The sequence below is a fragment of the Protomyctophum parallelum genome (assembly GCF_964188405.1).
Source record: "Protomyctophum parallelum genome assembly, chromosome: 21".
Lineage (NCBI taxonomy): Eukaryota > Metazoa > Chordata > Actinopteri > Myctophiformes > Myctophidae > Protomyctophum > Protomyctophum parallelum.
In genome coordinates this window covers 23,408,027-23,432,014 of record NC_139713.1, presented here as the reverse complement: position 1 = coordinate 23,432,014, position 23,988 = coordinate 23,408,027, and the positions used below count along the sequence as shown (strand labels likewise).

At 43.9% G+C, this 23,988-nt stretch overlaps 1 protein-coding gene across 1 annotated transcript in view; it reads right to left on the bottom strand.

Moving 5' to 3' along the window:
- Positions 1 to 23,988, bottom strand: part of npr2 (natriuretic peptide receptor 2) — an 82,885-nt gene that overhangs the window by 9,140 nt on the left and 49,757 nt on the right. Inside the window, exons 11-17 of the mRNA XM_083794008.1 lie at positions 23,452 to 23,556; positions 17,522 to 17,593; positions 13,422 to 13,581; positions 13,011 to 13,166; positions 11,021 to 11,189; positions 4,501 to 4,647; positions 2,307 to 2,430 (exon numbers count right to left, since the gene is read on the bottom strand). Coding sequence (XP_083650134.1) covers positions 2,307 to 2,430; positions 4,501 to 4,647; positions 11,021 to 11,189; positions 13,011 to 13,166; positions 13,422 to 13,581; positions 17,522 to 17,593; positions 23,452 to 23,556 — 933 coding nt within the window. The remainder of the gene's footprint in view (positions 1 to 2,306; positions 2,431 to 4,500; positions 4,648 to 11,020; positions 11,190 to 13,010; positions 13,167 to 13,421; positions 13,582 to 17,521; positions 17,594 to 23,451; positions 23,557 to 23,988) is intronic.

The following is a 23,988-nucleotide window of genomic DNA, read 5'->3' as shown; positions in this document are numbered from 1 at the left end:
CAACACGCTGTGGGACAGAAACCTCTTATCTCCAACACGCTGTGGGACAGAAACCTCTTATCTCCAACACGCTGTGGGACAGAAACCTCTTATCTCCAACACGCTGTGGGACAGAAACCTCTCATCTCCAACACGCTGTGGGACAGAAACCTCTCATCTCCAACACGCTGTGGGACAGAAACCTCTTATCTCCAACACGCTGTGGGACAGAAACCTCTGATCTCCAACACGCTGTGGGACAGAAACCTCTCATCTCCCCCATTTGTGTTTTGGGTCTACTTGATCACACAACATTGTCTCACTACTAAAGTATCAAAAATTGTAATAAATACAATACAATAAAATTAATTCCTGAAAAATATAACTGTTTAAATCCATGCGTGTGACGTGTGTAATGTTATTATTTTTTTCTTCACAGTTTTGTTTATTCAAGATTTCAGGGTATACAGTAAATCAGATAAATGTCATAACCACCATATGCAAAATATTGTGGTAGCATAAAATAAAAATACTAACAGGGAAGTGACACTATGTGTGTGTGTAATGTTTAATCGTGTGACACAGTCTATTCTGATTCTGAGCCACTTCACCCATGTGAAGTAAGTGCTGCAACTCCGTGTGGGGGTCCTCGGGGTCCCCGGAACTTCCAAACCCGCAGGAACGCACCCAGGGTGTTGGCCCGGTTCCGGCGAGCCACCCCGCATCCGAAACGGTCGAGAAATGACAGAGTTACCGTGTGGGGGTCCCTTTACTGTACTGTACTGTACTGATACACCTGAAAACATCATATACAACAGGGACACTTGGTTTTGAAAACCAACCAAATGCTATTTTCGTGCTCGGACACAGCCAGCCAGCCAGGGACAGACCCAGCCAGGCAGCCAGAGACACACAAAGCTCCTTAATGAAGTGGTTGCACCACTTTCAGTCATCCATTTGTAACTGACAGAGTGTGTACAAATTACGGGTCCATTGGTTCCATTTGTTTATCCTCTGTGCTCTCAGAGCTAAATGAAAAGCGAGGATTTTCACACAGTGCAAGTAAATCCACAGGAGCCGTCAGCAAGACCAGCAATTTAGGCTGAGAGCCTTTCTGGCCATTAAATCATCTTGGTACGTGTGTGTGTGTGTGTATGGAGAGTGGCACACCGCGCAACACAGTTGTCCGTCACATAAGGAGGTTATCGACGCTGTTGGGTAGAAACCTCTCATCTCCATATTCGTACTTGTTTTTTTTCATAAATAAAGTCCCTACTTGATCACACCACAGCGTCACGCAAAAGCATCAAAAGTAGCACATCCATAAGCTGGAAATGAAGCGACGTGTTTGGAGCTTCCAGATGTGCTGCTTTTGATATCTTCGTAATCCTGAAAGTTAACAGTATTTATTGGACATATGAGGTAACAGTATTGGACATATGAGTTTTCGACCAGACAGAGACATTACCGTATATAAAAATGGGCTCATACCCATTACAAACGAGGCCTGATTACATAATTGACCCAATAGCAATTATTTGAGCTAATTGCAATGTCTTTGTGCGATAATTGTTAGAATGACTTCCATTCGTCTGTTTAAAAACAGCTGGATGAAATGTTCCATATTTTATTTTCATTTCCACTGTGTACTCAATAGAGTGCAAAGTTTGCTAAGAGGATCTTTAATCACTTCAGTATGTTTCCATTGGGGTCCAACTTCCATTCAGACGAGGAAATCATCCAGAAGAGGCATAATAATAACAGTAAAAAAAGATCGTTAAAATGTGATCTGAAAGCTCTGTAATATACGGTATGTTTAAAAAGGCAGCAGCGTTTATGTAATGTGTACAAATATAATCATCGCCTGGTGCGATCTTCAACAGCACTGCCTGCTTCTAGTAATAGCAGCACTGCGTGGCCAGCATGCCTGTCACTCATAACGGCCGTGAGGGTGTGTTTACGTGCAAGGGCCACGCCTCCATTCCACTTTGCTATGCGAACTGTAAGCAAGCGTTCAGGTGCCCTCATGATTCCTTGAGGGGGTTCCGAATTGTAACCCTGAGAGTGTACAAACGTATTCCATTTGTCCATTTCTCTCTGAGTTATGGGGGTCCTTGAAATGATAAGATATAGATATTGAGAACCACTGTGCTGCACTAAACGGAACAGAGCCTAGTATCATTGGTAACACCTGAAGAAGAAAGTGGCCCTATTTCTTTCCAACAAGCCCATTATTTCAGAGTGGTGAATGCCTGGTTCCTTGGGGGAGCTACAGTGCTAAGCGGTGGGGACTGCAGTGGATAGCGACGACGGTCAACGTTACGTACCTGCAACGGCGTGCTCTCTGCCGACATGGACGTGAAGCCCACAATGTCGCTGAAGTAAATGGTGACACTGTCAAACGCCTCCGCTTGCACCGTCTCCCCTCGCTTGAGCTGCTCTGCTACGGAGCTGTGTGAGAACAAAGGAGGAATGTCAGCTCACACCAAACATGAAGAAAATAAAAAAGCCCTTCTACTCTGACTCCTTACAACAAGGAATGAAGGAAGATGAAGATAACAGCAATAAAATCCTCCTGTTATTTTAACTCAAGAGACTGTACAAATTATAGGGTCACAATTAAGGTCCATTTGCTCTCTAAGTTACACAACCGTAACTCCTCAACTTCCTCAAGGACCCCTGGGGGTCCACAGGCATGTTGAGAACCAATTCCGAAAATAAAAACAATATAGAAACACAGACCAAGTGAACAACAAGCAACAAAGTGAATGTGTTGATGCCACATTCACGAGTTGACCGACTTCAAAAGGCATTTCCTTATCTTTAGGAATAGGAATAATTACAATATGAGTGGCGGGTTCAATCAACAAGTGACAGAGTCTGCGTGTGAACAGCGTGTGAATGTGGCTTCTGTCGTAGCACCCCTTATCTGTCATAGCACCAGTTATCGGTCATAGCACCATGTAGTTATCTGGTGTATTTCACAGGTATGGAGTATGTGTCTTCTCTCAGGCCCTTCTGTCAGCCAGGAAGGCTTTTAAGGGCGGTTATACAAACAAATGGAGGCACATTGCCAAGACAAGCAGGAGCAAGACAGATGCCGTAAGAAGGCAAAGGGAGGCTTTCTGCTATTGGCATGTTATTTGAATTCCTAAAACCCCTGCATCTCGTTTTGTTTCCTCCTCGCTCTTATGATAATGAGAAATCTTCCTCTCACTTCGCCTTTCATCCGTGCACAATGGGGGAAAACCGTTTATCTGCTCCGCAGGCGTGACGGTAAGGGAAGGATTTTGATGTTCGTTCATTAACGTCAGGGTTTGATGCCAGTGACACAGAGGAATACTAATTGTTGCCTTTCTTTCTATTTTTCTGAGTGTTCTTTCATTAAAGTAAATAGTAAATATTAATTGTGTAACTTATTATATAAAAAAGAAGAAAGTGGTAAAGACATCTACAATTGTCCAAATTTAACCAAAGAATTTCCAAAGAAATTTAAATACGTCAGGAAGTTCAATATACAGTACATTTTTAGATGGATATATATTTGGGTTCCCTTCCTTTTGGATCCCTCAAGGTAAAAAAAAAAAGGTTTGGTATGCCCAGCTCATGAGTTCTGACGTCACGGCATAGGTACGGCACGGCATCGAGTGTAAGGTTGTCAATATTACAATGTTGGCTTGATGAAATCTGTTTCTAGTTGGCTCCATAATGTTCTGCAACTGCAGAAATATTATCAAGGGGTTTTCCAAATGAAGGAGCCAAGTTACATCCATGAAATAGAGGGTATGCGCGTGACATCATCATCATACACAGGAGGTTATGCGGGAATGCATACTGAGTGGCAAAAAACTGATTGCATTAAATTAAGTTTAACAACGTTAAACTCACTTTGCCACTTGTTTTGCCACTCACTTTATGCATGCACATACCCTCTAGTCTAGTGTCTAATCTAGAGAATAACCATTACAAAGGTTTCATGATTTTGAGCCATGAGTATTAGAGTTCTCAAACTCTGCCCGAACCCGACCAGGCCCGACCCGACCCGACATTTTAGGGCCGGGCCGGAACTAAAATGTATGCTAATCAGTAGGGCCGGGCCAGGCCTGGGGCTCCATGAAAAAAAATATATATATATATTGAATTTGTTTAGAATAATAAAAATAATAGTTCTGTTCTGTCTGTTTGTGTATTTATCTATCATGAAGATGGTGCTGACTGGCGTTTCACTTTTACTCTGTGTAGAGTTCTCAAATTCTGCACAAACCCGACCAGGCCCGACCCGACCCGACATTTTAGGGCCGGGTCGGGCCTAAAATCTATGCTAATTTTCAGGCCCGATGAGAACTCTAATGAGTATTAAGAAGAAGATGATGTAATATGTATGTCAGTTTGTTTGTGATAGGGTTAAATGTTATCTGGTGTATAATATATACTGTATGTTAGTCATGTATCAGTTACAAAATAAAATAAAATGACTGAAAGATAGGTGGACGAGTGTGACTGGGCTCCGTCTGGTCTTACTGTGGCAGAATTTGGTACAGGAGGTTTTCGGCTTTCCTCTTCTCCTCCAGGTAGGCCTGCGTTCTCTCCTCCACCAGGTTCTCTAGGTTGTTGGCGTACTGCTCCATCCTGGACAGCAGGTTGTTCAGGATGCTGGTGCTTCCCTCCCTGTTGACACGCGCACGCACGCACACACACAGGAAAAGAGTCTATTGATTAGGAATGCATGTGTGGGAACTGTGTTCGATTTCCGATTGCGAGGTCAAGTCCAGTTGGGTCAAGGACCCCCGAATGATATATTGTTGCTGTCGGGGCAGAAACCTCTTATCTCTATTATTTTAACTTTTTCGCCAATTGATTCCCTATACTGTCAAAATACACACACACACACACCTTGCCTTGTTTCTTCTGCGTCACACACGTGTTGTTCAAGTTACAGAAACACAACGTGTGTGTGTGTGTGTGTGTGTGCGTGCGTGCGTGAGACGTGCGTATGGGTGTGTGCGTGTGTGCGTGCGTGCGACGTGCCTGTGTGTGTGCACTGAACACAGTCACACATGGAGGCCATGAGCTGGTCACTGCACAGTGAGCCACAGACGTCCAAACCAACGGTCTGAATAACGCGTTGTGCACAGAGGAAGTAAAACTGTGTAATTCAGACGTTCCCATGCAACTTTTGGACCGGAGCCCACTTGGAAATCTAAAAAAAAGTGTTTTGAGATTAGAAAGTGTCGAGAGGAATTGTCTCGAGAAAGCGTTCTGACCACTTCACACGGCAGCTCAATGAAAATGCTTTAAAGGTTTTAAACTAAAAAAAAAAAAAAAATACCATTAGATGTATAATATATTATTAAATAATGATGAAATAATAATAATAATAGTGGTGAAAAAAGAATCCCTTTCTGCCTGTCCAAAAAGTGCATTTTATGTGTGGTGGGGGGCTCAGAGTGTGTCCACCACGGAAAGTAGGCTTTCTAAATAACACAAGCCGCCTTTGTATTGGTGAGTAGCAAAAACGTTATTTTTATTTTCGCTACAGTCGAGAGGCTGGTCTGCATTTCATGTGAGCGCAGGAAGACGAGAGTAGCATAGCTCTAATGCAAAGGCACTAGAGCTATGGACCAGAGCTAATATACAACTATTCTGGTAAAAAAAAAAACATTTTATTCACAGTTTGCAGAATGGGTACACGTCCAGGCTACATCGGAACGTAGAATATTGGTTATAAAGTGGTCGTTAGGCTACTCGTTAGATGAATGGTTTAAATAATCCGTAAAAGGACAAAGAACGTATTCTACGTTCAGATGTATATAACCACGCTTCTCTCTCCTCATGTCAACCCGTTATCGTAGTCTAGTGGTTAGAGCTTACAACTGGGTAAAATGTTCTCTTCGGCCTGAAAAGGTTGGTCACCACTAGAGCCCGAGAGGACCCGAGACCTGCACGGGTTGGAGCCGTGTTTATCATAATCACTCGTACAGGGTCGGAATCAGCCGTATACCTCGCGGAACTTGGGTCTGTCAATCCTTATGTGTAAGGATCCGAGAACACCCATACTGTGTGTGTGTGACGTGTGTTCTCAAAACATTATTTTATGATCCGAATCAGTGCATCACCACAAACAATCAGCACCACGCCCAGGCTGAACAAATCGACCCCATTGTATTGCTAGTGTTACCGTACGCTTATGGCTCCTCCAAGACCAATTCATCAGACCAAGGAATTTAATTTTAACATTTTTCGTAAATGAATGTCACACATTCGTCATTCCATGTCACACGAAAGAAAACAAACTAAATAGAAATGTTCGCATTGATGTCTCAATTCATTAATTGTTATCAACCCCCTCTCTGGCATCAGGGGATATGTCTCATGTTATTATAATGGGCTTAAAACCACAGGAGAGTACATCTGCGCAACGTTTTCGTTTTAATCCAATGCACCTCCCGGCACCATCCTATGAAATAAAACTCGCCTCCCGCATCTGCAACTTGTGCAACATTATGTAAGCTACTACGTGATAACTTTGCGCGGTGGTGCATGTGCTTAAAAAGAACAAGAACAGATCTACAAGCTACATCCTGTACCATAAAGTGTCGTGTCGATGGCTTTATTAACTTGTAAATCTGTTCTTTTTGCCCTGCTCTTGCCTTCTACTGGACATAGCCAGACCACAGCGCCGGCTCATAAAGGCTAGCAAACACTAAACACCTTTACTGATGACAATACAGTAAGTAGGCTAATAATAACCAGTAAGACGCCCTGAGGGTGACAAGTCGCGTGCACACATCTGCCTGGGTGACGACAGACAGCAGACTGATGGGCGAGCGCTGGCGCTTTGGCATGGGGGGTCAGATCAACATATGGATGAATTATGTACTGGCCATATATGGAGCGTGTCTTGAGTGTACAGGGTTTGATGAGGTCAGAAGTCAGATCAACATAATAGGTACAGTATGTCAGAACAGAAGGATGGGCCTGGGCCATGGCTCAATGCTCCAGGCACCTTGGCTGGTAATCCAGTCTGGCAGTGTGCCGGGGGTTCGACTCCCGATCCCGACGGCCTTTACTGCATGATGGGGAAGCATCAGTATATGGAATGTCAGAACACGTCAGCTGCATATATGGAGATCTAAGGTATTGAGGTTTGACTAACTAATGGATGGACGGACAGACGGGAGATGCAGGTTTTCATAGTAAATGCGACCTATGGTAATAATATTAACCAGTAAGACACCCTGACGCGCAGTGGCCTTGTGGTCCACCCTGAGTCTGGGAGGTCGGGGTTCGATCCCCGGCCGGGTCATACTAAGGACTATAAAAATGGACACTCAGCATCAAGGGTTGGATTGGGGGTAAGTCCCTGCGGACCACTTGCAAGTAAAGTATTGTTTAATACCATAAAGAATTTATGGATACGTTTACAATATCTTGGCTCCGAGCTTTTGAATAAAGAAGGTATGTACAAGTTACATGTACATACCTTGGTCCTGGCTCAATGACTGAATAAAACTAAACTTTTTTTTGACGTCACGATCCTATTAATCTTATATTCAGTTTTAAATCCCCTCCCCCCTTTTATTTGCCTTATAAAACATATACTACAAGCGTTTGATTTACCTGGTAGCCTACCTAGCGTAGGGAGAAGATTATCTTGACAATTCAGATGTTTAATAAGTGACACTGCTGCGTCTTGACTAGACAGTAAATAAAACAAGTGTGACACTTGTGACTGTATATGTGAACACAAAACAAAATGACTTTCAAAACAGGGTAAAGACAGACATAAAATGGAGTGAGACTCTATGGATTCTGCGCGGCGAGAGAGAGAGAGAGAGAGGTCATCTATTCATAGCGTGAAGTGAAGAGTCCACCGGCTGGGCTCCCCGTGAGGGTTAAACCCGTAACGTTTGCTGTTAAAGAGCCGTCTTTGTTGGCGTGCCCTTCAGCTGGCTGACGACGCGCACCAGAAATAACAGGCCATCCGTCATGTCATGTCAACAACATACATTTACCTAATGAAAATAACAGGCAAACACTGCATTAACGGACACATGGATACTACTACTCCACTACCTCACAGAGGCAAATATTGCATGTTTGACTGCACTCAAATTAATTGACAGCTTTAGTTCGATATTACAAAACGTACATTAAACACTTACTGTAATCAAAAATATATATACTTTGGATATTCAAAAATACTGATCTACAAGCTTAAAATGCGCCGCATGTGAAAATATACTTAAAATACTCATTGTGCAGAATGTCCCCTGAATAATGAGTATTTTAAGTATATTTTGGTGTCAACACTTTTGTACGTTTACCGACTTAGGCCTTTTACTTACAACAGAGTTATTTATATTATTGTGGTATTGCTTAAGTAAAAAACAAAACAAACTATCTGAGTACTTGTTCTTCCACTGCGGACAGAGATGTGATGGGGAGAAAGGGGCATGGTGTGTGTGAGTGTGTCCATCCCAGCATCCTTGTGCCACACACACACACACACACACACACACACACACACACACACACACACACACACCAGAGCCTCTCTACTTCAAACCACTCTAAATGGAAAGCTATACATCACTGGCATCCGTCTAAAGTGGCCAAGCTACTGATAGCATGGAGACACAGAGAGAGAGACAGAGAGACAGACAGAGAGACAGAGAGAGAGAGAAGGCCATGATTATATGGAAAAAAAGCATTACTGGAGGACTATGCTGTCCCTATTCTGGACAAGTCGTCATAATTTAGTGAAAACGCAAAAAAACAGCAGAGCTGTAATACAACGCTCACACTGCAATGCACTGTGACGTTTCGGCTGAGAGATTTGGTGTAGACAGAGGGACAAAGCAGTCCAAAATATCTGATATACTGTACTAGTTCGCAACGCATCGCGATGCGCTCTATGAGCTTGTAAGTACCCGTATACAGTAGCGTTGCCGAGCCCTGTGACCGATAGGTCAGGAGCTGATCTCTTTCTGTAGCGTGAAGCAGATTGATGTACAAGTACACCCCCTGGACATGACGCTAGTATGTTGCAGGAACTTACCCCCAATCCAACCCTTGAAGTTGAGTGCCAAGCAGGGAGGCATTGGGTCTCATATTTATAGTCTTTATGGTATGATTGAACCTGACCTACCCACATGGACACTGAGCTGGTTCTACAAGCTCTACTACATGCTTGTGGATCCGCTATATTCTCATTCATTATGACGGGGTATACTATAAACCTTGTCGCCTCTTCATGCAGTGGACGCTACGGTCATTGCATGCAGATGCAGATCAGCCAAAAGCTGGCAATTGGACAAGCAAATATTTCCAAACATTTCTGCCAGGGGTCGGAGAAAGAAAAGAAAAGGAGCAATTGATTACAAATGTGTTCTCCATCACCATTACAGACTGCAGGCATTTTGTGTTAGCCTGTCATGATGTTAGAGCTGCAATTCACAACTTACTTTATGAAAAACCTGTGTACAACCAAGCTGTATTGGTAGAGTTAATAGAAATAATAGAATAGGCCTCCCTGAGAGGTAGATGTTTGGTTTTCCATGCACGTGACGAGACCATGGTTCGAATCAGAGTTTGTTGCAGTTGCAATTAACAGTTTGACTGCGGAAAACGATTTACCGGACTTTTAATCAACCCCCCTTCACTGCCGAGATTGTTGTATTACCTTTAGAGCATACGCTGAATTATTTGGGCTTTTAATCCGCGAAAATCCAGCAAAAAAAGCTCCCCTGGTTTGTTATGATCCGAGTGTAGCATCCACCATCTTGGTGCACCCGGAAGACGCACACAAGACTGGTCTCAATGAGGCGTTGCGCCCCATTCGTTTACATTGGCCTCAATTTCCCAGAAGCCCTAGCAGCCCACAGCATGTGACGATTTCCGGTTTATTTATCACAACAGATGCACCTACTCTCTTTCTCCGCGGCGAAGAAGAATTTTCTTTTTTTTGTTTACATTACGGCGGATTAAACACATAAAACAAAACTCGCGTATGTCCGATATGGCAGCGACATTAACCTGGAGTAATCCATTCAAAGCACGGAAACTGTTAATTAAAGTAGGCTACGCTACATCTCTCCGACTTACAAATTGCAAACGGCATTACATCATAACTTTTACATGAGCTAGTAGATATTTAAAAAAACGAATTTGCCACAAATGGGAAATAAATAAATACTATAGAGAAGAAATGAAAAATCCACCAATTAATGCTCCCAAAATATCTTTTACTGAAACTGAATGGTGTAAATACCATTGAATGCCATTCAGTAGAGTAAAATATATTTTGGAAGCATTAATTGGTGTGCGGATTTTTCATTTCTTCTCTATGACTTTAGTTTGATCCAGCACCCAGCTTATAGGTATAGATGTGCGTGTCCTTTTTGACTGTTTGTTCAGCCTCCTCTACTACTTAAATAAATACTATATCAAACATATCACACAGTCTACAGTGAGTGCATCAACAACAATCTTGACTAGCAACAAGCACAACACTACTGGCAACTGGACACTGCAAAACAATAGCCTACTTACTGTACAGTACCTGTCTGCAGAGAAGCACATCTAGACATTAAATGAACACACACCCCTCCGTACAGTGCACAAACAGAAGTAAAAGGAACCGTATGGGTCCATTTGTACTTCACTCTTCGGACTCGGAGTTGAGGGTTTTTACTGTATAGTCTGCCTGTCAAAAGCCATCCTCACAGCATGACTGATGTGTGTTTAGGCCTCATGGTGTGCTGCCTGGGTGTGTGGTGTTTTGGTCATCATGGTGTGCTGCCTGGGTGTGTGGTGTTTTGGGATGCTCACTTGTTCAGTTTGGTGATGTAGATCTGGGTGTGTGGTGTTTTGGGATGCTCACTTGTTGAGTTTGGTGATGTAGATCTGGGTGTGTGGTGTTTTGGGATTCTCACTTGTTGAGTTTGGTGATGTAGATCTGGGTGTGTGGTGTTTTGGGATGCTCACTTGTTGAGTTTGGTGATGTAGATCTGGGTGTGTGGTGTTTTGGGATGCTCACTTGTTGAGTTTGGTGATGTAGATCTTGATGTGGCTGAAGTCGGGCCTCTCTGCGGGGTCCTCGGCCCAGCAGCCGTCCATCAGGAAGGTCAGTTCCTCACAGTGGCAGCTGTTGTCTGTCGTAGGACGGAAGTACGGCCTCTGGCCATTCCGCACCTTCTGCACGATCTCTGCCATGGGGTAGATAAGATAGATGGATACCTTTATTGATCACCCACAGAGGGAATTCAGGTGCCAGAGACAGCACAGCAGTAAAAGTTACAGACACAGGGCATAGATAGAAGTATACGTATGTTAAGAGTACAAGAGTTGCCATAAAGACACAATCAATTCTGAATAAAAGTATGGTGTATGCACCCTATACAATCCTCCCGCCCCCAGGAAAATAACTTTATGACGTGAATATATTTTATGAATATGTTCTTACCATGGCACAGTGCAGCAGTTACACAGTTTAATTGTAACGATTAATTAATGATCATGAAACCAAGACTCCAGAACAGGTGTTGCCACTCAGCATGGGAGTGGTTGAGGATGACTGGTATAAAACAATGTTTAATTTAATATTCTGAGTATGAGTCTGGGAGCATGACAGTGAATAAAAGATGATATGAGTGGCATGTAGCACCCATCTGGTTATTATCCACCACTGATTGTAATTACTGTGAGAGTATGAGTAAGTGGCGAGCGAAGAAGATGGTAAAACCACAATAGTTAATTAAATGAAATAATTGTTTTTGTGATCTAGGCAAAAGTTTGAAATAATCGTGATATTGATTTGTATTATTATCCCCCCCCCCCAAAAAAAATAAATACATTTAATGACCTACATGCTTACAACAGGTCACGATGCAATTTGTCTCCGATGCAATAAAATACATTATAAATAAATAATTAAATCAGTATAATCCACCAGCTGTCCTCAAGTGTATGTGAACTGAGACAAACTCAAGAGCTCCCAAACTGATCCAGTGGAATGCAGTATAAAGTGTTCACTGATGCCACTGCTTGTAGCGGGGATAGTAGCCATCTTTACTCACGATTCATTTCACACCTGTATGCCCTAGAAAAGCTAATAGTCTAGGCACCAGTACCCCTATCGTGTGCGTGGATCAATCTAGGGCAGCAATTCCCAACCTGGGGGGAACCTGGGTGTGTTGCAAGTAACTGACAAAACGCTGTAAAAACGTAGTTAAATGTACTGTGTGCAGTGTGTGGGGATTCCACGGAATAAAGCTAAATAAAATTTCGTGACTGAACGTTTAATGATGATGTTTAGGTATTCTAGAAATCATAATCTAAAACCATGTTGCTGCTGTTCCACATACAGCCAACCAGTGGAAGAAATCACAGATTGAGGCTTTATTGCTTTTATTACATTTCTGAGACCATTGGAAGATGCTTCTAGCTCACAACACGTCGCACTGCGACGTGTTGTGAGCTTGTAGATAGGCTATTTTCAGTGGGCATCATGCTTTATAGAAGACATGCATGGAATAGAAATGGCTGCAATTATGTCGTGGCGACTGAGAACTTGAATCCATGGGATTCACGAAATCCACACGTTGTTACCTTTGGGGCTGAGGTCCATGCCTTCCACATAGGACGGGCCACACGTTGTTACCTTTGGGGGCTGAGGTCCATGCCTTCCACATAGGACGGGCCACACGTTGTTACCTTTGGGGGCTGAGGTCCATGCCTTCCACATAGGACGGGCCACACGTTGTTACCTTTGGGGGCTGAGGTCCATGCCTTCCACATAGGACGGGCCACACGTTGTTACCTTTGGGGCTGAGGTCCATGCCTTCCACACAGAACGGGCCACACGTTGTTACCTTTGGGGCTGAGGTCCATGCCTTCCACACAGAAAGGGCCACATGTTGTTACCTTTGGGGCTGAGGTCCATGCCTTCCACACAGAACGGGCCACACGCTGTTACCTTTGGGGCTGAGGTCCATGCCTTCCACACAGAACGGGCCACACGCTGTTACCTTTGGGGCTGAGGTCCATGCCTTCCACATAGAACGGTCCATTTCTCAGGGCTATCTCCTGCAGTATGATACCAAAGCTGTACACGTCGCCCTTCACGGTCCCTTGTGGAGGGTGGCGGTCGTAAATCAGCAGCTCCGGGGCTGTCCACAGCTTCTCTGAAAGGGAAGAACTGGTCTAATTACCAACACTGAAAAACTGTCTTCCATAGCCAATTAAACCCTATATTGACTGGGGGCCCCCCTAGTGGTTCCCAAACTTTTTTTTTTTAGCTCGAGACCCAAAAGACCTGTAGATTTAGTACTAGGTGTGCCCAGTAGGTGTGTGTGTGCGGGGAGGGTTCCAGGGGGGAAACCAGTGACATACACTACAGTAATAATCTCCGTACTGGACGACAGAGGACGTGGACATACTTGCGTAGAGTGCGTGCGAGTCGTCGTTCTCACAGGACGAGCGGAAGCTGGACAGGCCATAGTCTGTGATCTTCAGGACGAAGCGACTGTCCACCACGCAGTTGGACGACTTCAGGTTGCCATGGCAGCCAATGTAGCTGTTGTGGAGATAGTTCATTCCCTAGAGGAGAGAGAGAGAGGCATTGGTGGAGAAATAAAAGTCGTTATATTTATACTGCAATGTAGAAAGAATAAATAGTAATTACTATAGTCCGGCAGCCGGGGGTGTGGAGTGGGAAATTTGCGATTGCATCATTGTATTAATAGCCTATGCTGCCTCCCAGTTATACCTTACAGTAATTTCAAGACAAAGTAGGATAATTGCTTAATCAAGCTGCTTTTGTGTATTTTTCTACTTGGCTGTGCTGTATGCTGTTCAAGTCCGATAATACACACTGACACACAAAAAAAACATTAACGAGGCCTCCCGATCCTTAAGGCCGCCCCTGTATAGGATGTTAATGGTATGGTCACATAGTCACATACCCCTAAAAATAATTTGCTTAATACCGACAGCAAGTGGATTCATGAATGTATGTAAATAGACAATATTTTAGGCCAATAAAAATAAACTATATACCACATTTCCCACTTTAACAAAAGAAGCCTGTTTGCTGCCGGACTACTACTGTTAAGTAATAGTTCCTGAATTCAAATTTATAAAAGAGAGATAAAAGTACAAAAGGTTTTGACATCAAAATGTACTTAAAGTACCAAAAGTAAATTATGTAGAATATGACATTTACAATGTTTAAATGTATACACATCTTTTGGAATTAGCATGTGCTGAATGTTATCATTGAAATGATAGATGACACAAGTACAAAAAATGGTACTTAAGCACAGTACTTGAGTACATGTACTTAGTTACTTGGTTAGTTACCCCTGGAGAGAGGAGTGTGTACTATATAGATGATCACTGGACCATTCGTCTCCTACAGCAAATCACACACATTTAACCCAATTCTTCTGCCTACACGTGTATCATGTCCTAGTATGAGCCAATAGGGGAAGGGGATCAGCGTCGCGTGTGACCCCACAAAAACTCTGAAACTCAAAGTGCAATATCTCCCTTGGCCAAAAAAGCAGACGGGAAAGGGAGAGTACAAAATGGTAACCAAAATGGACCTGTACTCTCCCAGAGTTACAGAATGAATGAATTAACACTTCCAACATGTTACTGCGCACGAAATAAGACACATGCGAATCCGGCAATGTGGAAATAATGTGATTTGAGTTTGAACACATGAGCAATTTGCAAGTGTTCTCAGGAAATCCAAGGACAGAACATTTAAAACGGGGCGTTCTCCCCTTATGAAAGCCTTGGTAGTTCCTTTGGGGCGATGTCGGACAATAAATGCACTCATGTACAACATTCTGGGGGGGACGGGACATTCGAGTCATATATCCCTCAAACATATCTGCGTGCTATCTGCGTGGAGCAATTTAGTTTGGAGTGCTTTGTCACGCACAACGTATTTCAATAGTGTCCATTCAAGAGACTCTCTGTCTCTCGACAAAAGCCCCTTTGTTAAGGCGGACTAAAAATAAGCTGCTAAAATACACGGATGATTAGTTTTGATTAAGCTAAAAGGATTTCTTACGGTAAGGTTGTAATTATATTCCTGGCCGACACTTAGACCATATACGCTGCCAGTGTATAGGTTTTTATTCAATAAATATACCACATTATACCATTTCCTCTCCGTCTCTCCCTCTCTCTCCCTCTCTAAATTGAGGCATTTATTTTTACTTAGCTTGAGTATTTACTTTACACAGTTCTACTCCATTACATCTAAAGCCCAAACCACACCAAAGGGTCGAGATGGGACGAGACGGTTTTAGCGGTCGTCCCAACGGTGTGATATGTCCTGGCTGTTGAACGTCGACCCAAGTGATTCAACTACCGGTAGTTCAATTCAATGGCCCAAACCCAATGGGTCGCCATGCAACCCCTTGCAACCGTTTGGTTGCAAGGGGTTGCATGGCGACCCATTGGTGTGGTTTGGGCTTAAGAAGCTATTTCTGAATAGCCAATATAGTCTCTTGCACACCTACAAAGGTGACAGGTGCGGTGACGGGTGCGGTTTTGGTCTATACGACCTCAGGCTATCTTTATGTATAATGTATGCATAAAATCTAGACAAAGTGGGTAAAATGATTGTGATGCTTAACTCATTTTTCTGGAGACCCTCAAGGACCCACTACCCACTTGAATTAAGAGCCACTGAATTGTATGCTGCATCGTGCGAGGGTATCGCTTGCCAAAAAGCACAGACCTACAATGCACAGCTTGTAAAGTACATCAGTTCTATAAGACAGGAGACATGTGCATGTAGCTGTAGCCTTTGGACATCATCATTGAAATGCTATGATACAAAAGCCCTGAATTGAGTGTACTCTACTGACTATAGTTTAATGACCCTGAGTTGACCATAGTTTAATGACCCAGAGTTGAGTGTACTCTACTGACCATAGTTTAATGAAAGAAACGACGGTGGGGTGCAGACTCACAGCAAACAGCCTTTAAGTAACAGTCGGCACTCACAGAATACATTTAATTTGCATTATTTAACACAGTGCTTCTCTGAGTGGGGTCCCAGGACCCCACTTTGAGCTATTCTCAAGAAATCTTGAGATTTTCTGAGAATGTTTGAATATGTTTTTGTCATTTTTAACACCACAAATCTCGCATAGGGTACTGCAAATTATTTTCAGATGGGGGTCTGCGGCCAAAAAAAGAAGAAAAGAGAAGGAGGAGAAAAGAAAGGGTTTGATACTGTGATACCAGGAGCAGTCTCAGGCCACCCAGAACCACTGGGATACACCCCAGGAACAGTCTCAGGCCGCCCAGAACCACTGGGATACAGCAGTCTCAGGCCGCCCAGAACCACTGGGATACACCCCAGGAACAGTCTCAGGCCGTCCAGAACCACTGGGATACAGCAGCCTCAGGCCGCCCAGAACCACTGTGATACACCCCAGGAACAGTCTCAGGCCGCCCAGAACCACTGGGATACAGCAGCCTCAGGCCGCCCAGAACCACTGTGATACACCCCAGGAGCAGTCTCAGGCCGCCCAGAACCACTGGGATACACCCCAGGAGCAGTCTCAGGCCGCCCAGAACCACTGTGATACACCCCAGGAGCAGTCTCAGGCCGCCCAGAACCACTGGGATACACCCCAGGAGCAGTCTCAGGCCGCCCAGAACCACTGGGATACACCCCAGGAGCAGTCTCAGGCCGCCCAGAACCACTGTGATACACCCCAGGAACAGTCTCAGGCCGCCCAGAACCACTGGGATACACCCCAGGAGCAGTCTCAGGCCGCCCAGAACCACTGGGATACACCCCAGGAGCAGTCTCAGGCCGCCCAGAACCACTGGGATACACCCCAGGAGCAGTCTCAGGCCGCCCAGAACCACTGTGATACACCCCAGGAACAGTCTCAGGCCACCCAGAACCACTGGGATACACCCCAGGAGCAGTCTCAGGCCGCCCAGAACCACTGGGATACACCCCAGGAGCAGTCTCAGGCCGCCCAGAACCACTGGGATACACCCCAGGAACAGTCTCAGGCCGCCCAGAACCACTGGGATACAGCAGCCTCAGGCCGCCCAGAACCACTGTGATACACCCCAGGAACAGTCTCAGGCCGCCCAGAACCACTGGGATACAGCAGCCTCAGGCCGCCCAGAACCACTGGGATACACCCCAGGAACAGTCTCAGGCCGCCCAGAACCACTGGGATACACCCCAGGAACAGTCTCAGGCCGCCCAGAACCACTGGGATACACCCCAGGAACAGTCTCAGGCCGCCCAGAACCACTGGGATACACCCCAGGAGCAGTCTCAGGCCATCCAGAACCACTGGGATACACCCCAGGAACAGTCTCAGGCCGCCCAGAACCACTGGGATACACCCCAGGAGCAGTCTCAGGCCGCCCAGAACCACTGGGATACACCCCAGGAACAGTCTCAGGCCGTCCAGAACCACTGGGATACACCCCAGGAACAGTCTCAGGCCGTCCTCGGCACTCAGTGTGTCATTATTGTTCATACCTTTACTATGTCGTTGATCAGCGAGTAGCGGAACATCCAGTCCAGGTTAATGCTCTCGTTCTCCAAAATGTCCTGTGAAAACACACGCGAGAAAGCATCTTTTAAACATGTTGGTGGTGACGCGTTGTGAGCTTGTAGATTTGTTGACGAAACTGTCAATATATTTAGTCTCAGTTTTAGTCAGCTTAGTTTTTATTTCGTTTTTATTTAGTTATCATCAGTGAAAAAAGGCGAACTTTTTTCGTCATAGTTTTAGTCAACATCAACACTAATCAGCATGGACAGAGCTTCTTTAAGAGAAATCCACCACCACATGTTTAGTCTCAAAGTTATATATGTTTCAACATTGCAGCCATTACAAAGTTATTCATTCATTCGAGATTTATTTATTCTCCAAAATTACACAGAGTAATTAAACTCATTTGCAGTGTGGCCACTTTACTGTCCATTAATGGTACAGCATTTTGACGTAACATTTTAACTTTAACTAATACCAGAGAGCCATTGAGAGTTGTGTCAACGAGAGGTCAGAAGGTCGCGTGCTTCATCAACAGCCCATTAAGAGGTATTCAATGTTTGGAACCTATTCATAGGGTGACCAACAACCCTGCTTAATAACTATAAGATACAATTTCAAAAACAGCAAAAAATATAAATACCCTACAAGCTCACAACGTGTCGCATTGCTACACATTGACCGAGTTTGGTCATCTGCTATTTTCTTGTATTTTCCTCAGGATGGATGGACTAGGACAATTATTTAAGCTCTTGGCAGTGGTGGAAAAAGTACTTTGGACGTGCAGTTCCTCTCTACACAGCATTCTGAGATCATGGAGGAGTTGTCTGGTTTGCGTGAGACTATCCGACGGTGACAAGCGTTCCTCACTCTACTCGTTCTTGTCATCGCTGGGCACACCAAAACAAACTATATGCATATTCTTTGTTTACATGATCAGTTATTGCTGTGTAAAATAATCATACTGATGGGAGTGACGTTAACGGAGATGACACCGCTCTTTCTATCCCAACGGCTGTGTACTTCAACTATTAAAGACCACAAAAAAGTGCCAACATTTTATAGCCTCGAATAACTGTCCGTCTCTGTCGGGTGGAAAGTGAAAAGATATCCAAAACAATTACTTCTCAGGATAAAAATTCCAAAACAGCAGAAGCAGCAGATCGACAAGCTTGTGGATCTGCTACTTTTGAAGCTTACACGGTAGGCTATGTGTGATGCTTTAGTATGATCAAGAAGGGCGTTAATTTACCAAAAAAAAGAACATCAAAAAGTTAGAATATTGAGATAAGAGGTTTATGCCCGACAGCAACAATATTCTTAATCATGCAGGATAAATGGTGCCAAAGTAACTTTTACTTTTACTTTGCTGGAGACACCCTGGAACCCCCACAAGGAACCAATAATCTAGCTCTTCCTTATTTGGCAGTGGAGACAGTGCAGTGCATTGAGCTAGCATGTGAAAACCTCTAGGCACAACCGCACAAGCCAAGAACAAAGTTTCCTAACGTATCATGTGTTATTTCAGTGTATCATAAAACAAATCAGACAAGGTTGCATGTCCTCTGTCAAGTAGTCTGTAGACGTTTTTGTACAAAAATAAAGTATCTCTAAAAAAAACATCAAAAGCTCTTCTCAGACACAGTAAAGCTTGTTTTGGACTGACGCCACTTTTGGAGCCAGCACAACTCGACTTGACTCTACTCTGCTTTTTTGGTATACCCATCGGGCAAAAGTTGTGGATAGTGCCTGGTCTGGTGCTTTCGGTAACAGCGTCGTCGAGGTTCCAACCGAGCTGAGGCGACACCAAAAAGGTAAAGGGAACACTCAGACTACCGATTGGTCAGAGAGAATTGTCACTTGTGTCGTCTCTTGTGTCGTCTCATAATACTTGACACACTTTTAAACTAGCCATTGTAACGGTGAAATGAATCAATATTGAGCAGCTGCATGTTTGCATTGTTTATGTTGGACTGTACAGGTGAAATAGAGATTGTGCTCAGAGATGTAACTACCGGTATGTATGTAATTATGAATTGGTGTTGTAATCAGACCCATTTAAAGAGAGAGTTAAGACGCTCTTTGATCAAGACGCGATCACATGATTTATCTAACACAGTAGTAGTGTTTGAAACACCCCAAATACTGTTTGGAATTATACAGTAGTGTCTGGAACTAATGGTTGCCCGATGGCAAGAGTTACAACATCAATGTTAGATAAAATAAAAGCTGTCCACTTTAGGGAGTCTAAAACCGTTCAGACACCAGTTGACATCAAAGGTCTCCTTTTTGATATTGTGAAGAACTGTTTTTTTACATATTCATTGCAGATCTCCCTCTCCTAATCTCTAAACACCAGTTGCAGCAATTAAATCCGGCACAACAGAGACGATAGTTTCTGGGATGGCTTTAAAAACAATATCTACAAAATCACAGATCAGTGTCTCCCACGCTACCTTAGAGAGCATCCTTATAGGAGGCATAGTGGAGTGTTTTGGCAACCCGACTGAACAAGACCACAAACACACTTAGAACGGTAGTAAAAAACTGCTTCAGGACATTTACTTCAGCTGCTGTAGAACGAAGGCCCTAAAACACTGTTAATATATCGACTAAGCCTAAGACTAAAATACTAAATATTTAGTCGACTAAGACTAGACTAACAATTTCAGATGACTAAAATAGTACTAAAACTAAATGGTGTGTTAATCAAAAGACTAAGGCCCAAAGATAATAAACATAATGAACAGTTCTTGTCAGCACTTTGGCCCTAACTGAGTGATTCAATACACTGTGGGATCTGTGTTCTTTTTTCATTTACATTTTTTTATCTCTTTGTTTTTGAGTGGTGCAACCACTCCTACATCCAGCAACGTCCGTGTACCTGTGTACCTGTTTGTATGTATGTATAAGTGAGCACGAGTATGTTACATATTTATACCAGTAGGGGGCACCAGAGATACAGAGAAGAAATTGGAACGATACAGAAGAAATTTGAACGATACAGAGAAGAAATTGGACGATACAAATTGGAATGATACAGAGAACCAATAGACGGGAGTTGCACCACTCGGTTCACACTGGTGTGATTTTTATATACGTTTAGAGAAAGCCAGGGCACGAGCATTGCATTGCATTGCATTTGAATGTACATGGTAGTGTGTATTTCAAATGGGCATACCGTAGTAACTCAGTGGTCACAGCATGACCGTGACCCCTGTGTGGTCATGGTCAGGGGTCCAATTCCCACATGGCCATCCATGAATTCTAAGAATGTACATACGTGCTCAAAGGACTAGAGGGAAGCAGCTGAATTCGCTGTGTCTTCATCTTTACACGACAGTGTGATAATGCTGTGGTGTGGACGGTTGCTGCATTAGGTGATAATGTTGTGTTGTGGCTGGTTGCTGCATTAGGTGATAATGCTGTGGTGTGGCTGGTTGCTGCATTAGGTGATAATGCTGTGGTGTGGCTGGTTGCTGCATTAGGTGATAATGCTGTGGTGTGGACGGTTGCTGCATTAGGTGATAATGCTGTGGTGTGGCTGGTTGCTGCATTAGGTGATAATGCTGTGGTGTGGACGGTTGCTGCATTAGGTGATAATGCTGTGGTGTGGATGGTTGCTGCATTAGGTGATAATGCTGTGGTGTGGACGGTTGCTGCATTAGGTGATAATGCTGTGGTGTGGATGGTTGCGGCATTAGGTGATAATGCTGTGGTGTGGACGGTTGCTGCATTAGGTGATAATGTGGTGTGGACGGTTGCTGCATTAGGTGATAATGCTGTGGTGTGGATGGTTGCGGCATTAGGTGATAATGCTGTGGTGTGGACGGTTGCTGCATTAGGTGATAATGCTGTGGTGTGGACGGTTGCTGCATTAGGTGATAATGCTGTGGTGTGGACGGTTGCTGCATTAGGTGATAATGCTGTGGTGTGGATGGTTGCTGCATTAGGTGATAATGCTGTGGTGTGGATGGTTGCGGCATTAGGTGATAATGCTGTGGTGTGGATGGTTGCTGCATTAGGTGTGCAGTTTGTGCACAAAGACACGCACATCTCATTGCCGTGTTCAGTACTATGAAAGGCAAACAAGAAGTTGCGCACACTGTAGCTCTCTTACAATTACTTTTTATTCAGGTATCCAACGAGATCTTTTTGGATGCCTAAACAATCAAATTAAATATACTTTAAGGGAGGTGCGTTTGTCTTTGACACCTGTTCGTTTTGGGACCATGCAGAACCTGCCTTCAGGTTTTTTGCATGCGTTTTCTACAAGCTCTTTTGATCTGCTCAGTGGCATAGTATGGCCAAAAGGAAAAATACAACTTTCACACTCTGCAAGTACAAGTACAAGTTTCACTTTAGCATTTCCTGGTTGTACAGAGAGTGAGGTCTTATTTATTAGCCACATGGACCCTAGCGTCTCTATTCTGGGGTGAACCTCCAGCGAAAATAGCTGATCTAGATTGGCTATTCTTGGCAAAGAGGTTTGGTGTAGGGGGAGAATACGAGGGAACCTACTGTAGCATACAGCCCTGGGGGTTAAGGGGACATATATACATACTGTACAGTACACAGAGGCAAACACAGTGCTAGGCAGCTTGGCAATTTGGCCAGAACATGAAAATGTACAAAGGCTCAAACATTGTGTGGGGACCATAATATAATATAATAAAATAAATATAATAACTGGGAGGTCGGGGTTCGATCCCCGGCCGGGTCATACCAAAGACTATAAAAATGGGACCCAATGCCTCCCTGCTTGGCACTTAGCATCAATGGGTTGGATTGGGGGGTCAAATCAACGAATCAATTGATTCCCGAGCGCGAGGAAGAGATGGGTCAAATGCAGAGAACAAATTTCACTGCGGTAACGTGTGTGACAAATAGTAAGACTTTGACATACAAAACGAGTACACAGACACACAGATATAATTAAGTGTCATAGATATTCTGAAGAAAACCTGGAGACTGACATTCAGTAATTGCGACTTGCGAGTAAAAGAACATTATAATAATGGTGTGTATAAAACAAAATCTAGAATTTGCCACGGACGAGGCCAAGTCTCTAATGGCTACGAGGTAAGTGCCATCTCTCGCTTCAGAGATAGCACTTACCTCGTAGCCATTAGACATCTGAACTTGACTCATTAGGCACAGTTGGGCTGATGGATGGATGTATGTAGCAATATGCATATAGCACTTTAAAAAACGGAATGTAATTTCCTATGCTGCTGGGTTTGTATTGTATTGTCCTTCTTGTTTTTGTATCTATGGTTGTCTGCATAGATATATAAGAAAGCTAGATGGCTCACCCGCGCTCTGGCCAATGGAGAGCGACGTTGCTACGTAGCAGCCATGTTACCTCGGGGCTACATAACATTGCATCTATGGGGCATGTACTTTTATATAACCACAACTTGCTCAATTTTCAACCGATTTTCAAATGGTTTGGTTTGTTATAAACGTCAGATACGCCTGCATACTCATATGCTTTTATACGACGTTCATATAAAAAAACAAAATGAAGCAGACAAGCGTACGTCCTGTCCACGTTGACAACGTTTGTAATAAACCAACCCGTTTGTAAATCCGTCAAGCGAGTTATGACTGTTTTTGTTTGAGCTGCCATTGAACATACTGTACTGTAGCACCGAAGTAAGATGGCTGCCGGGTGAACGACGTCAGAAACTCCGCCTTAAGCCATCTAGACTTTATATATATATATATATGGTTGTCTGTATATGTTGAGTATGAACCAAGACACATTCCTATCAACTTGTTGACATGGCAAATAAATTATTGAATCTTGAATCTTGAAGTCTTGCTGCCATGGACACATTTTTCTGTGGCGTGTACTACGGACATATTGATGACCCCTGCAAGTGAGAACCACAGCCAGTAGAGAGCTTACCTGCAGACTGCCCCTCGGGCAGTATTCCGTCACAATGCAGATGTTGGGAGGGTCAATACAGGCCCCGATAAACCTGGTCAGGTGGTTGAACTGCACGTCCCTCATCTGAAAATAACCACAAACAACAACATCATCATCACCACCACCACAGCCGTTGACGTTTAAATCTTTCCAGCTTCGCGTCCCCCTAAGCCCCATGGAAATAGCGGGGAGGACTGACTGGTTCATTTATAGAAAACGCTTGAAAAAAAAAGAAAGAAAAGAAAACTCTGCCAGAAACTTCCATCAGAATGGTCTATTTACAGTTTAGGCCTGGGTTGGCATAGTGTCTTTTCTGCGCGTTGAGGAGCATTCCTGCATGGGGCATCTAGTTGACACATGTGCATGTGAATAAATTGCCCTTGGTGGTTATGAATGAGCCAGTTGTACTGAGGAGTTACACACTGAGCGAAGAGGGGGGGGGGGGGGGGGGGGGGGGGCTTAAGGTGTTGAGACCATGTACTAGCAGCCAGTCAGCGGTGGATGAGGTTTTCCCCC